General features: G+C 47.4%; 5 protein-coding genes across 5 annotated transcripts; 3 read left to right on the forward strand and 2 right to left on the reverse strand.

The window, feature by feature from the left end:
• Positions 1-608: 608 nt before the first annotated feature.
• Positions 609-3,310, forward strand: TrAtP1_009280 (uncharacterized protein; the record flags this gene model as incomplete). Its single annotated transcript, XM_066114224.1, has 2 exons — positions 609-2,691; positions 2,997-3,310. The coding sequence occupies 2 exons, from the start codon at positions 609-611 to the stop codon at positions 3,308-3,310; spliced, it is 2,397 nt and encodes a 798-aa protein (XP_065970318.1).
• A 1,513-nt stretch (positions 3,311-4,823) lies between these two features.
• Positions 4,824-5,327, reverse strand: TrAtP1_009281 (uncharacterized protein; the record flags this gene model as incomplete). Its single annotated transcript, XM_014093587.2, has 1 exon — positions 4,824-5,327. The coding sequence occupies one exon, from the start codon at positions 5,325-5,327 to the stop codon at positions 4,824-4,826; it is 504 nt and encodes a 167-aa protein (XP_013949062.2).
• Positions 5,328-9,009: 3,682 nt separating this feature from the next.
• Positions 9,010-9,723, forward strand: TrAtP1_009282 (uncharacterized protein; the record flags this gene model as incomplete). The annotated part of the gene is made up of 1 exon (XM_014093588.2): positions 9,010-9,723. One exon carries the CDS (start codon positions 9,010-9,012, stop codon positions 9,721-9,723), a length of 714 nt encoding a protein of 237 aa, XP_013949063.1.
• Positions 9,724-10,058: 335 nt separating this feature from the next.
• Positions 10,059-10,379, reverse strand: TrAtP1_009283 (uncharacterized protein; the record flags this gene model as incomplete). The annotated part of the gene is made up of 2 exons (XM_014093589.1): positions 10,059-10,096; positions 10,151-10,379. 2 exons carry the CDS (start codon positions 10,377-10,379, stop codon positions 10,059-10,061), a joined length of 267 nt encoding a protein of 88 aa, XP_013949064.1.
• Positions 10,380-12,370: 1,991 nt separating this feature from the next.
• Positions 12,371-12,745, forward strand: TrAtP1_009284 (uncharacterized protein; the record flags this gene model as incomplete). The annotated part of the gene is made up of 1 exon (XM_014093638.2): positions 12,371-12,745. The coding sequence occupies one exon, from the start codon at positions 12,371-12,373 to the stop codon at positions 12,743-12,745; it is 375 nt and encodes a 124-aa protein (XP_013949113.2).
• Between the last annotated feature and the right edge of the window lie 1,385 nt (positions 12,746-14,130).

The following is a 14,130-nucleotide window of genomic DNA, read 5'->3' on the forward strand; positions in this document are numbered from 1 at the left end:
TCTGCAGGCCAGGCTGTCCAGCATGCAAGCAATCGTGGCTGGGTTACAGTAGAATAGCGATATCAAAATGCATACTTGCTGCCCAAGGTTACACCATGTCAACCCAACGTCTCAATATAAAAACTCTCCTCGGCGCTGAAGCCCCAAGTTTTTTAAGCCTTTTTTTCCAAATTCGAGCTCTATTATTTATACGCCAACGTTCTCCTTTGTTCGTTACACGTATCAACCTGCTATATACAATCATGGAATCTATATGGGAATTCAAGCATACCCCTCTCAATCTGGAAAGGCCCGCGATACGACTACTTTACTTAAACCCCGGAAGTGACAGTCTGATAACTTGCAACCTTGTTCAAGTAGAATTGGACCAGCGAGACGAAATGATTTCTTACGAAGCCCTCTCATACGTCTGGGGCTCTTCCCAGCCTTCGGATCCCTCCCGTCATTCCAAAATTATCCACGTAGACGGTTTCTGTCTAAGCATCACCAATAATCTCTACTGGGCACTGCTTGACCTTCGCTCTTAAACCAATAAGCGTTGCTTGTGGATTGATGCAATATGCATTGACCAGAAGAACGACAGGGAGAAAGGACACCAAGTTGGACAAATGGGCAACATCTACAGGCAAGCCGACCGTGTGATTTTCCGTCTGGGCCTGGGGTCAAAATGGACAGATGTCTTTATGGACAGTCTACAGTGGCTGCAGAGCGAGAGCTTAAAGCATGTATGCAAAGACTGGTCACGCCAGGACAGCCGCTGGGAAAAGCTTTGGGCCTCTTACCGCCCGCCATCGGGGGAATGTCATGTTGACCTTGTCAAGTCACAGTGCCAAGGTTTGCAGGAGATTCTGGACGAACCGTGGTTTCGCAGGGTTTGGATCTTACAAGAGGTGGCACTCGCAAAGGCCGGCATCATCTCTTGTGGTACGAAATCCGTGTCAGCTCGCCTTTTCAATCTTACTCCTCTACTCTTAGGAGCTACTCCTAATGCGCACTGCCAATTTGTACTTGACATCATGCCATCTCAATGGAAGGAGTCTACATGGTGGAGCGGGAACCGAACCTTTCGCAAGCTCCTATTAAAATTTGGGAGAAGTGAAGCTTCAGAACCTCTGGATCTTGTTTATGCGCTACGAGGCATGGCTTCGGACTTTACGGGCGGATACGGCAAATGGCACACCCTTTTTCCGAATTACGAGAAACGTCAGGATCAGCTTGCTCAAGATGTCATTAAGCATTTATACAGAAATTATCTGGACCTCTTTCAGTGGCAGCCATTGCTTTCAATGAGAGAGTTGATCAATATTATACCAAAACTGGAGGTGGATATTTGTAGGTCACTGCTGGAAGAATCGAGGACACACGGGGATTTGAAGAAGTTGCTACAAAGACCTGAATTGCCCGGCCAAGAAATGATGAAAGCTGCAGCACAGTACGACAAAAGTGGCAAGGTCGTTCGGGAATTGCTCCGTTACCGTGGAGAAAAATACAAAATAGAAGAAGACGTTTTGGTATTTGCTGCCACGAACTTGACCAGCGCAAAACAAGCATTCGAGATATTTTTGGGCCACCAGAATCAACTCATTATCAACGAAAAGATGCTTATTGCCGCCGCGGAGGTTTCAGGTTCTGGCCATTTAGTAATGGGTTTCATTCTGTCTCTAGAGACCCCGGATTATAAAATCACTCCAGTTTTGGAGGCGGTGGCTAGGAATAGATCTGGATATTCAAGAGCAGAGATCATCAGGGTTTTATTACAGCAAAAGAACAACAGCAACAACACTATATCAGAACTTCTTACTGCTGCTGCTAATATCCAATGTTACGGTCCCTGCATATTAAAGAATTTTGTTCCAGAGAAGCCTGATTTTAAGATTGCCGAATACGCTATTATAGCTGCCATGAAGGATTGGCGGGGCGGCGTGGATTGCCTCAGAGTAATCCTTCGTTACTGTCCATCATACATTACAATCACTCGAGGCATAATTCAAGCCGCAAGCAATTCGCCTGATAAGTGCTCTACTGCGATTGCACTCCTGCTCCACAATCCAGCTGTGCATGACCAGCTGTCTAAAGAGGGGCCATTTTCTGCGATGACCCCGATCATCAACCAGGCTTTGGTCCAGCACCTCGACTTTGACAAAATTTTATCACAAGACTCTATCCACGAATTTTCAGCGCGCAACCGGAAATCAAAACTTGAAAGCCTTGTCAGGGAAATGGGTGAAGATCAAGACTTTTTTGACAAAGACGTTATTTCATCCGTCAAGCTCTATGGGATAAGAGTGGTTGAAGATCTATTTATATTTCGGCGCAAGGAGGCGATGATCAACAACACATGTATACAGCATTTCCTCAATGAATTCAAAGCAGAAGTGAAAAACTCGTGCGATATGAATATAAGATATTCATTTCAGCGAAAGGATATTCTTGATACAGCCAATGAGCAGAAAAGAGTGATATGGAGCGACGGCACGCTCAGCAAAGAAATAGAAGAGATACGCTATCCAAACTTGAGGGATATATACCGAAAATATCCATTTCGACAAAGAGATAAGGACCAAAGATATCCATTCCAACAAAGAAACGAGGATGAAAAATACGCAAATAAAGTAGATACGAGTGATACGAGTCTGTTTATATCTGAAGAAGAGCGACGATATTGGGGCCCTTGGATACAATCAGATGAAGGTCAGCTTTCAAGGAAAGATAGGCGACGTATATGGGAGCCACTACTGCAACAAATATTAAGTGAACCTATGACGGATGCAGAAAGATGCACGTGGACTCCTTTGTTAAGGGAAGTTTTGATACAAGATATGACCACAGACGAAATACACACCTGGATGCCTCTATTACAGCAAATCCTTGTCCAGGCTTTCCCAACAAAGGAGCTGCGCACCTGGAAGTTTTTACTACCATAATTCCTGAGGCAGCAAATGATGGATGAAGACACGAGAAAATGGAGACCTTTGTTAATGCAATTTATCAACCAGGATATGACGAAAGAAGAGTTAAGCACTTGGAGGTCTTTATTACCACAATTTTTAAGGCAGGAGATGACAAACAAAGAGTTGCATATTTGGAGACCTCTGTTGCCACGACTCTTAAAGCGGCCGATGTCGAACAAAGAGTTACATACTTGGAAAGCTCTATTGCCGCAGTTCTTAAAGCAGCCAATGGCGAACGAGGAGTTGAGCACTTGGAGGTCTTTATTACCACGATTCTTAAGTCAGAAGATGATAAATGTAGAGTCGAATACTCTGAAACCTCTGTCGCCACAATTCTTAGAGCAGCCGATGTCAAATGAAGAGTTAAGTTCTTGGGGAGATCTATTATTACAAGTCTTAAAGGAGCCAATGCTTGACGAAGAGCTAAACATTTGGAGGCCTTTATTACCACGATTCTTAAAGGCGAAGTTAATATTCGGAGAGCTGTATCCTTGGAGAGCTGTAGTACTGCAGTTCATAATAGGGCCAATGACGAAGGAAGATTTAGATATTTGGTCGCCTCTGGTATACGAACTCTTGGTGTCGTGGTCAACAGAAGAAATGACATGGGAAGAGTTACATACTTGGAAGCGTCTGTTACCACCATTCATAAACCACCAAAGGGTAATCAATCGGTTGAATTACTTCGATAGGGGTATTTCTTACAGACTTTCTCAGATAGCTCAAGGAGAATAAACATAGAAAGGGGAGGTAGTTTAAAGCTTTTATTTTACTTTATAAACTTGTTTATTGAATTTAAGTTGTGAATTAAAACTTTGAAAAAATCCTTTATATGAATTTCGTTTTAGAAAACATAGCTGCACGGCTTTACTTGGCATAAACAAGATACAACCTAAACATAATACTCTCTGAATAGTACTATAGACTAATCAAAACAAGGCCCAGAAAATAGCCACTATATGTCTAGATATCTGTCTAGAAGCCACCAACTGCAGGGAGCCCATTCTTTATCCACCATTCTAATTCTATGCTATGCTGTGATTCATCAACTTCCGGCCAGTTACTGTGTCTCTGAAGGACAAAGGGATGTGGCAGACGATGCTGCCTAGTCCATGAGAGATCATGCCCATCTCCTCCCCGCGCTGCATCCGCTGCCAGCTTAGTAAATTGTTTCATGAATGTCAACCGGTTCTCCATTATTCTCTCAGCAGTAGATGGCGTGCAAATATGCGCAAAACGTATCTGACGAATGCTCCATGGTGGGTACTCCTCGGCTTTTAGCGGAAAACTCCGGGGAGAATTGCAAAATTCCTTGTTATTATATTCGATCAGCCCCTTCTGCTGCTCGTATTCTTCTCTTAGCTGGCCCAATATGTCTTTTATAAAATGGTTATGGAAACCATTTGCAAGCTTATGCTTTTTGAGTCGTTTCGCATCTCCTGAGGTTTCATAGAACCAGTGTCCCCGGACACCAAACACATCCAACTCCAATGTAGTCCATAGAGCATCAGTTTCCTCGATTGGTATCATGCAAAAGTGCTCTCCCTTGGAACAAACCTGAGAGATAGTTGCTGGACCAAGTAGAGTTGGGTCCATAATTGACTGACGCAGTGCTTGCTCGGACTCGCTAGGACCCCACTCGACCAGGATGAGTTCTTTGAGATCCGGGTTGAGCTTGTGCCCAAGAAATATACGGTTAGAGTGGGTAGGTATGGCCAATGCCAATCGCTGAACGCGACTTATATCTCGAGGTCTGAAATGGTGAAACGTATGCAAGATTCTTGCAATTTCCTTCTCCTTCTCATTTTCCGGATTGGCATCAGGGCAGTCAATTTCGTCGTCAAGTAGCAATACATCTTGCTCAAAATGGAACTACGTTTGCGGGCCTGGGGCTGTGGAAGGAAACGCAAGCTGATAGCCGTACCTGATGAGAAATGAACGTGACTCGGAGCAAGTATGGAGAAGCGGCGGAATGGCTGCTTGGCAGGAGATGGTCTCTCTTCGGTACAGGTGAAATGCCAGTGTGGGGATTTGCATGAGCACCTCAAATGGGACGATGGATTCAAACTCCCAAGAGAATTGCGCCCGCTTATTGCTGGTGAATCCGTAAGCTTCGAGCTTGGTCTGCTTGAAGAATCTTCGTCTTTGACGACGGAGAATGGCCGATGCTTGGAGAAGGAGATAACGGAAGGAAGAATAATCAACATCCGGGCGCAGATTACGCTCCGCGATTGTAATGTGCGGTAGTCTCTTGCCGAAATCTTCAAAATTCTCGACTTGTTGATGGAGATGGACAATCCGAGGCGGTGTGGCAAGAAGGTATATATTGGAGCGGATTTCTAGGGGCAGCAGAGGGAACAGTTGAAATGAGGACATTGCGGTAACTTGAGTAAATGAGAAGAGCTCTTTTTTGATGGAAAAGAGCCGTATCTCGTTGTTGACGGTGTAGCGGCGATGTTAAAGATTAGAGCGAGCTGAATGAGCCCATGTAAATGCCACTGGATTACCACGCAGTGTATGTCCCGCCGCATTAGAACCCCGCGATGCCCCAGTGGCTGCTATTAAGATATCAGTGAAGCTTACAGCGCCAACCAGACGCCACGTCGCGCCACTCGCTCATTATCTAAATAAGCTCTTGAAAAGTGTTTTCTTTTTGACAAAAGATTCTCAATAGCTGTTCCGCTGGAGTAAGGTTTTCCTATGGGTATTTAAAAAGTGAAGTACTTGTAAATAAAAGGGAAGCTTGAAATTTAAAGTAAGTAGAAATTGAAATTGAACAAGAAGGACTAAAGGTTAGGAAATAGTTTTTAACAACCAAGTACGTTAAGCCTTTTGAATCTTACGCAAAAGCAAAATATAACTATAATTTATAAAATCTTTCTTAAACTAACTCAATATACTCCCACTTGTTATAATTTGCATTTTCAACCTGTTGCTGTATGGCCCCTTCCCACTGCCATTTCTGCCATGGCTTTGTCAATCTTCCATTGCTAAGGAAACAAGGCGAAACTAATATATAACTCCCCGAGTGATCAAGGCTTTTGCGAATAATATATGGCAGCGACTCGCCTGTTAATAGCACAATCTCATCTCCTCTGCGTGGCTCTGCTATTGACAGCCCAACCTGCCCAGTAGTAGTAAGGAAGCAACACTGCCCACTAAGCTGAGTCATAATCTGCATGAGATCGAATTCCACAGATTGTTTCACTGACGGTCTCGGCTTGATGCTGTAAGACCGATGATCTGTTGCAAGTTCAAAGGATTCCAAAGCTGTGGATAGACGAACCTGCCCAGGTCGATATCCGATCGAGTTACTAATCATGGTGAAGAACTGATTCAAGTATATGTCCCCTTTGTCCATTGCACCAACTTTCTCTACCCAAGTTTTAAGTATAGCGCAAGCAATCGGCATATAAAAGTCGTCTTTGAAACCAATATCCAGAACCATATTTCTCTGCACACTTACTTTTGGCAAAAGAACGCCAGCTGTAGCTGTAACTGTAGCAATTCGAAGCCCTTTGATTTTGAGCACACTTTCGTTAGAGCCTGTAGAAAATATAGCGGGCGAAGGAAGCGGTTCGGCATTTGAATGCTCGTCCATCCACCAGGGCACGGTGGTGGTTGTCCAAGATGGAACCCAACTAGGCAATCCATCATTCCTGTCGCTGTGACAAGCAAACCGCATGAATTTGACGTTGCCGTAAGCGTTGAGGAGGCTATGGCCGGCCTTTGTATATACCTCGGCAGTTGTCAAAGAGTAATCCTGTTGAATCGTGCCAAAACTCGCTGGCAGCATATATCCCATTGAGAAGACTTTATCAACTGCCAACGTCGATTGCTTGTAGCAAAGATTGCTTAATATAAGCGCTTCGTCATATTTTCTGCTACCCGTGGGATTATCCGAGCGAGGAGATATATGAAGGCCATAGGTTCGGAACCACTCTGGGTCAAGTCGAGCATGTAAGAGGGCGGTTATGATGGCGGCTTTCAAATATATTTCGCAATGGAGTGGCTCAGCCGATCCGCAATAAACAAAACAATTCGGGTTTATATTACTCTCCTGTATCGTCCATACTCTTTTCCAGTATGTTCTTGACTCTAAATCGGCTTCTCCATCTTCAATCTTTTGCCAAAAGCCTATAGAACATTATTAGGAAATGTCAGCCTCGAAAATCAATGGGAATTAAAAAGAAATACCTTTAGGCATAGGTATATGAGGAAGCATAAACGATCCCATAACACCGCTTATAAGTTCAGCAAGTGCCTGAGGAAAATGGGTTAATCCGAGTAGGGAATCAGTAGGCCACTCTGGTGAAGAAGAATAGCGTATTGCTTTGCGCTCTATCCAGGAGATTGGAGCAAAAGGCAAAGTAATAAAGCTATACCACCTGAGTATGAAATCACTTGAATCATTGCCATCACCAAGCCATATATTCACCCTTGTCGCTTTCTGGTATATCTCAGCCATCATTGCCACTTGTGAGCTCTTCTCAGCAATGTTTTTCTGGTCAATGCAAATTGCGTCGACCCATAGGTATCTCGATTGCCCTTCCGTAAGGCGGAGTCGCTGAATAGCGGATCGTGCATTTTTAGTAACAGGGAATTTCCTGCCATTGGCGTATATGACTTTATCCAGAGGTTGATTATCCCATGAATACGAGAGAGCGTCATAAGAAGGCGCTCCATCGAGGGGAACTGCCACTAGGTCGACATGTATTTCTGCAAGCGGGCTTGCGGCACCGTGAATCTTTATCAGGCGGATGCTTCGTTCATCGGGAAGCTGAGGATAGGCCTCGCCAGCGGCTATCATGCCTGCATCCCCAGCCTTTAAGTAGTGAGCATTTGTGTAATGCTTTTGCTTTGAGACCGTCTTAGGGTAAAAGTGATCATAGAATGTATAGCCAAGAAAACAAACGAGGGTATTTCTGACTGGTGCCCTTGATACCTTGGATAGTATTCTAGATATCAATCTTGCCATTATTATATACTAATCTCGATAATATGCATGGAAAAGATGAAAACGGGGAACTGTCAAGAGTTTTCTGGATGTAAAAGCTAACTATTATTCGCATGTATGCTATTGGGTGTAGTTAGGCTTGAATTTGGACATTACCAGGCATAGACTAGGTATTGCCTAGTATAAACTTGGCATTATTAGGTATTATGAGGCATTAATTGGGTATTATTGGGTAGCAATTGGGTACTATTGAGTATTAAAAGGTATTAGTAGGTACAAAATCAACTATTAATGCTTGCTTCTACACTCACTGAAAAGCAAAAGTATTAATGCTTAAAAAATGGAAGAAAAGGGTGATGCTATACTACAGACGAACATGGGTATCTGTCTACGCTGTAAAATTAGAGCAGAACTAAAATTAAAGAACCGTGTTTGATACAAACAAGTCCAGACAAAGGGTCTTCATTTATATATATTAGAGCTGGCTTTATGTTTAATTCTAGTCGAGTGCTTGTAATAAGTAACTCCTCTTGAAGTCTTGGAGAATTTGTCTCCAGCATATTGCTCCTGTCAGAAATCCGCGGGAGGTACCCCGCGCTTGTCACATTATCAGCAGCCCTGGGTCGCCGTGTTTACGTCAAGGGACAATAATGGTATTGTGCAAACACTGCCGCGATTGGAAGCAACTATTGTTTGATTACTTATATGAATTGATATGTGGCTGGATGGGAGTAAGTGTAATTGAACCATGAGCTATATGAAACATCCGTACAAGGCACGGAAAATGGGACGATGGCCATGCCTACATGGCGATACATGTACTTGCACAATCTGCTGCATTGTACTACATATGACATCTCCTCAATGCTCTTCTCAGACTGTCGTGTATAAGACAACTCTCATCTTCCTTTCATGCGCTCTTTGTGCATTTGGCAGCGTGAAACTAAAGTAACAGACCGGGATCATGTCGTTAGCCCCAGCTTTATGTAATCTGCTCCTTCAACAATCATGTGAGAACAGCCTCAGCCTCAACACCATCACCAACACCAGCAAAAGCCGACGAGCCAAAGCAACCAAAGAGAAGCCACAGCCACCGCCATCATGCCGCCATCGCAGCCAACCGCCGCGCCCATCCCGCACATCCACATGCTGTGCATCAACGACGCCCACAGCGCCGCCCTGCGCGCCGCCCTCGCGGCCCACGGCCTGTCGTCGCTCGCAATCACGCACCACAACTGCGCGCTGTCCTTTGTCGAGGCCCGGTTCGACCTCATCGTGTCGCCGGCCAACTCGTACGGCCGGCTGGACGGCGGCTTCGACGACGCAATCTCGCGCTCCTTCTCGCCGCGCGACGACTACCTGGCCCTCACCAGGGCCGTCCAGGCGCGGCTGTACAGCGACTGGCGTGGCTTTGCGCCGCCGGGCACCTGCACGCTGCTGCGCATCCCCGACGAGTTCCACCAGCGCTCGCGCAACGCCTGGGGCACCAAGTACCTGGCGCTGTGCCCGCTGATGCGCGTGCCGTCCAGCGCCGACTGGGACCGCGAGGTCGTCTACGAGTGCACCTGGAGCCTGCTGTGCGCCATCGACAGGCACAACCGCAGTGCGCGGCAGCAGGACGAGATCCAGAGCCTGCTCATGGTGCCCATGGCCACGGGCGTTGGGGCCGTGAGTCCGGCCAAGTGGGCGGGCCAGACGGTGCTTGCGCTCAAGCACTACATTGACGCGGTGGAACACGAGGCGAAATGGAGCGCGCTTGAGCCGAGTGAGATTGCCGAATATGCGGGCGACGTTGAGAAGACGTGGAGGTCTTAGGGTCAATGCTCTCTACATGCTGTCGGTTGCCAGCGAGACGATGGAGTTATCGTGGAGGAGCAAAGTCGCTGGTTGACGTATAAGAGGGTGATGGAGGGGAAGAAAGAAGACTGCAGCATGGAACATGGAATCATTCAGTTGACTCGCCTGCGGATAACCACTGCAGCAGACATCATCACCCACAAGACCGCGCACTGCAAAAACTGGAAATACATCGACAACGACTCCAGCTCCAAACATGTTGTATCCACCATGTCGCAATAACCTTCTCATTCACCAAATCTACAAAGGAAATATGCTCTCTTATAAAAGGTATCCGCAGGTCGAGATCCGCCTCAGCCGCGACAGCAAGCCCCAAAACACATGTCAGAATCTAATATGCCAATGTCAGATGGCCCCAAAACGCCATATATATAGGTATACTTACTCTTTCCGTGACGCTCCGTCGACGAAGCCACTTCTTCAGCAATCCACTTCCAGTACTTTGATATCGTGCCAGACGCTTTTCCAGACACCGGAAGAATGTTGTTCAATCTTACAACCCCGTCATTTCGAGCGGTAGGGTCATCGTTTCGACCGTGGTAGGGCGGAGGGAGCAGCATCATCTGGTCTTCAGCTCCATAGTCTGGGGGCAAATCCTCATCGGTATTGCCCATGGCGATGCTAGTTGATGTTGTTCGCAGGCAGTCTGACTGGAGAGCATTTGCTATTAAACCGAGCAACCTACTAGAGATGAAATCAGAGCTTTATAACCTGGCATTGCCCTGGCTAGGTTGTTACAGAAAAGGCAATGATAAGACCAAGTGGGTATATTCATGCGATTCTTTCATGCGAGGCCATACCTACTACTAGGGAGCAGCAAATGACTAGGCATATGTCTTTCTAGCCTCTCTTCTGAAACAGAGGAGTGTCTGCTCCTTTATATACAATCTTGCAGATTCAAAAATAACAAGCTGACCAAATAAGCCATTTCTATCTCCACCATTTAACAAGAGCATCTGCTCATCACCATGCTATTCACTGCACTCTTCACAAGTCTTCTCAAGAGGCTGCTTCGTCTCAACATCAAAATAGTGTAGAGAAACCATCGGCGCGCAAATCTATCGCCGAGCAGCTGAATTCATCCCACTTTATAAACTGCGCTCTCTTCAGCCCCTAGTCATATGCCAACTAAGCTTAAAAGGTATGCATCACGAGGCGTGCGCTATCTCTACGAATCTGCATATTGAATGTCAAGAATGAGGGGAAGGCTGGTCATGCTGCAGATGCCAAGCCGCTTGGCTATTGACTAGATTGACAAAGGAAAATGCGTCTCGCTGTTTGGCTGCCCAAATGTAAGCGTCAGCGTCACATTGGCTGTCCTCTGTGAAGCTGAACATATTTGGTAGCCATGTAGGTGGATGCATGACCATAGATTCCGATTTGATGAAGCAGCCATCTAAGCTTTGCAGGAAGCCACTCTAGCCGTGGGGGACTTGCCTGGCCAAGCGCGCATGTGCAGATATTCGAAGCGATGGGCGTCATGTTTAGCTGTGTTTAAGCTGACATGCAGTGGCCAAGTGTAAACTGCGGATATTTGCGCGTTTTTCTAGATAGTCATGAAGATGATTGATGCGACGGAATGGCTGGCCAAGGTAGTCGATGCTCGATGCTGATCCAACAATTGAGAGCTGGTTGCATTACCGGCTCTGGCCTGTCAACGTGCAGCTAGCTGATGGCCAACATTTGGTCAATACCTACCTATCGAATACCTGTACTTACATACAGCTCCTCAACTGCAGCTCTCTGCGCCAAGAGCACTCCCAAGCTCTGCGTTTGTATTGGAAAAACACGCCTGGTGACGCTCAATTTTGGGCAGTAAGCGATTGCAGACTGTCATCTAGCGAATTCAAGTGCCCTTGGATCCGAATTTGTATCAAGTTTGAATGCGACTGCGAGGATGAAGGCGTTGCCCATAGACTCGCGTATTCCATTGATAGTCGTACTATGCCGTGCTTCAAAGAAACCCACTTTTGTATACGCGCGGCCATGGAGAAGAAGTTTAGTAGCGACTGGAGCTGTGGCTAAATTGTCACTCATCGAGCGTTTTCAATAAAAGACGCATCCCAAGTAGCTGCCTCATCACGCTCCGGATGAACAGATGAAGCCAAGGCAGCCAGCCAAGGTTAGTGAAGCGATTCGAGATCCAGATTTGGCATCTCAAACATCCCAAAGTGTCGCCACTCGCCGCGTCGAGTTAGTGTAGCTAAAAATAGGACTGATTGGGTAGCGTGTTATGCGTTTAACATTGTTTCTCCGAGCGTCGGGCGATTAAAGAGTCTTGAGGTTTCAACATGTTTTGCCACGCGCTGCGACTGTGTCTGTTTGTACTGCGTGGGTATACTTGCAGTAGCGAGTACGCGGAATCGCAGAAACGCGACGGCGATGTGGGAACGGCAGCCAGCTGCTTATATGTGTGCAGCATCATCACGCGATTCGCTGGGCAGTGAGACATGTTTGGACTTGAGGGCGCCGACCCGCACATTGCCAACCTTGCACTTTGTGATAGACGAAGCGCCACCAATAGCATCGCTGTCCCCCAACTGAGAGGTAGTATTTGATGGCAAGTAACAAAGACCACAGTACAAGTATTAGGCCACCGTTCGTGATGGCGGGCGTCGCACAACCTAGTGCCAAACATGCTTTTCGCTGCCGCCATCTTTTTGGGCGAGATTTGCATGCTGTCAGCAGTCTGGAATTGTCGCAGGGAGCCTGCGGTCTGCTGGAGAGAGAATGGCTGCAGTCTGAGAAGCGCCCTTCGTGGCGCCAAAAAGCCAAGATGCTCGGCTCGACGGCCTCGGGCGAACTAGATGGACACAAGCTTGACAAGATTGCTGGTTTGGCCTGCCTAGTCAGGGACGACACTGCAGTTCGGCACTGTTGTGGGCTGCAATCCACTTCCTTGGCAAACCCTGTGGCCTCTATATCCAAGTACAGCACGGAGAACGGTAGCACGACCAGGATCTCCGAAAGCAAAGTCTAACTGAGCCAGGCGGTCTTGGCAAGCACTTGGAAACGTAGATCGCGACGCTTAAGCTGGCCTTGGCTGATGCTTAACCAGCCGCCCCTGTCCGTGGATACCAGCAGCAGTATGTACAGTAGGTGTACAATGTCTACTGTCGTCGTAGCGCAGTCGGCGTCTCCTTTTGCTGAACCAACAAGGCGGTAATATTCGACACCCTAATCAGCATTCGGGCAAAACATTGCTGCACTGTCCGCACTGGCATTAGTAGGCAGCGGCATTGTGGTATCACGGATGGGGAGAAATCAAAAGTACTGCCCGGTCCCTCCCCCCTGTCGTCAACTTTTAGCTTCGACTGCCCTGTCACGGCCAGCGTCCATTTGCATTCTCGACGTTCTAGCCCCGACCTCAATCGTCGACCACGCTCGCGACGGAAAATGAAGGCTTCCATCTCTAGTCGACTCTTTGCGCTGCCCTTGGCAGAAGGCTTGAGTGCCTCGTCTCCTGAGTCAATGCCCCACGGCAGATTGCGCGGCTCTGTCGCCGATCGTTAAACCACACAAGGCAAATGAGAGACGCCAATGACGTGCAAAGAGAGGAAAAGTCTGTTCTGCTCTTCTTCAGTGGATCGTGGCTTGGATCCGCAGCCCCGCCAGACAGGGCAGGGTCCAAAACTTGGCTTTTTTATCGCGCGCCCCGTTTCTGATTCTGCATCGCGCCGCCTCGAGCGTTACAGGATGGCGGCGATCGGAGCAATGCGTAATATCAAGAGATACACTGTATGGAGATGGAGGACAATAGAGCAGGATTAAGAACTCAGGGGGACATGGTTTGGTGAACAGCTGCAACGAGCGGGCGAAAAGTGCGGCTTTGCTGCTTCTGCTTTCGTTTCGGCGCGACATTCCAAGAAACATGTTTTGGCTTTGGCTTTGGCTTTTGCTTTGGCTTTGGCTTTGGCTCTGGCTTGCGGCGTTTAGGCAAGGCGAAGCAAGTTTCCACACGCCATGCGGACGGAATACATATCTCGCGCCAGCCATCTCAGCCATCTCAGCCTCGACATCACGTCAAGATGATTGATAGGCAGGAGACGAGATGCTCCATGCAGCTGTAATCTTGGCCCCTGCATCCGCCTGCTCGCCTATCAAAGCAGGCCTCGTCTGTTCAGCGGTCAACGAGGCAGAGCAACTGTGTCTGCAGGTACAGAGACTAGCACATCAGTGAGTACAGTGAGCTGCAGAGTCGCAGATTGTCGTACAAATACCTTCTCGCACAGTATCAGTCCTGCTCCAGGGAGCTCAGGAGTTGCTCGATGCGAGCGCTCTGACGAAATGAGACCCCGTCCAACCGTCCCGCTCTTGGCATGGATTTACGGGCATTGCCCGCGGGGACCCAGCGATCAACGGTCG

Source organism: Trichoderma atroviride, chromosome 5 (genome assembly GCF_020647795.1).
Source record: "Trichoderma atroviride chromosome 5, complete sequence".
NCBI lineage: Eukaryota > Fungi > Ascomycota > Sordariomycetes > Hypocreales > Hypocreaceae > Trichoderma > Trichoderma atroviride.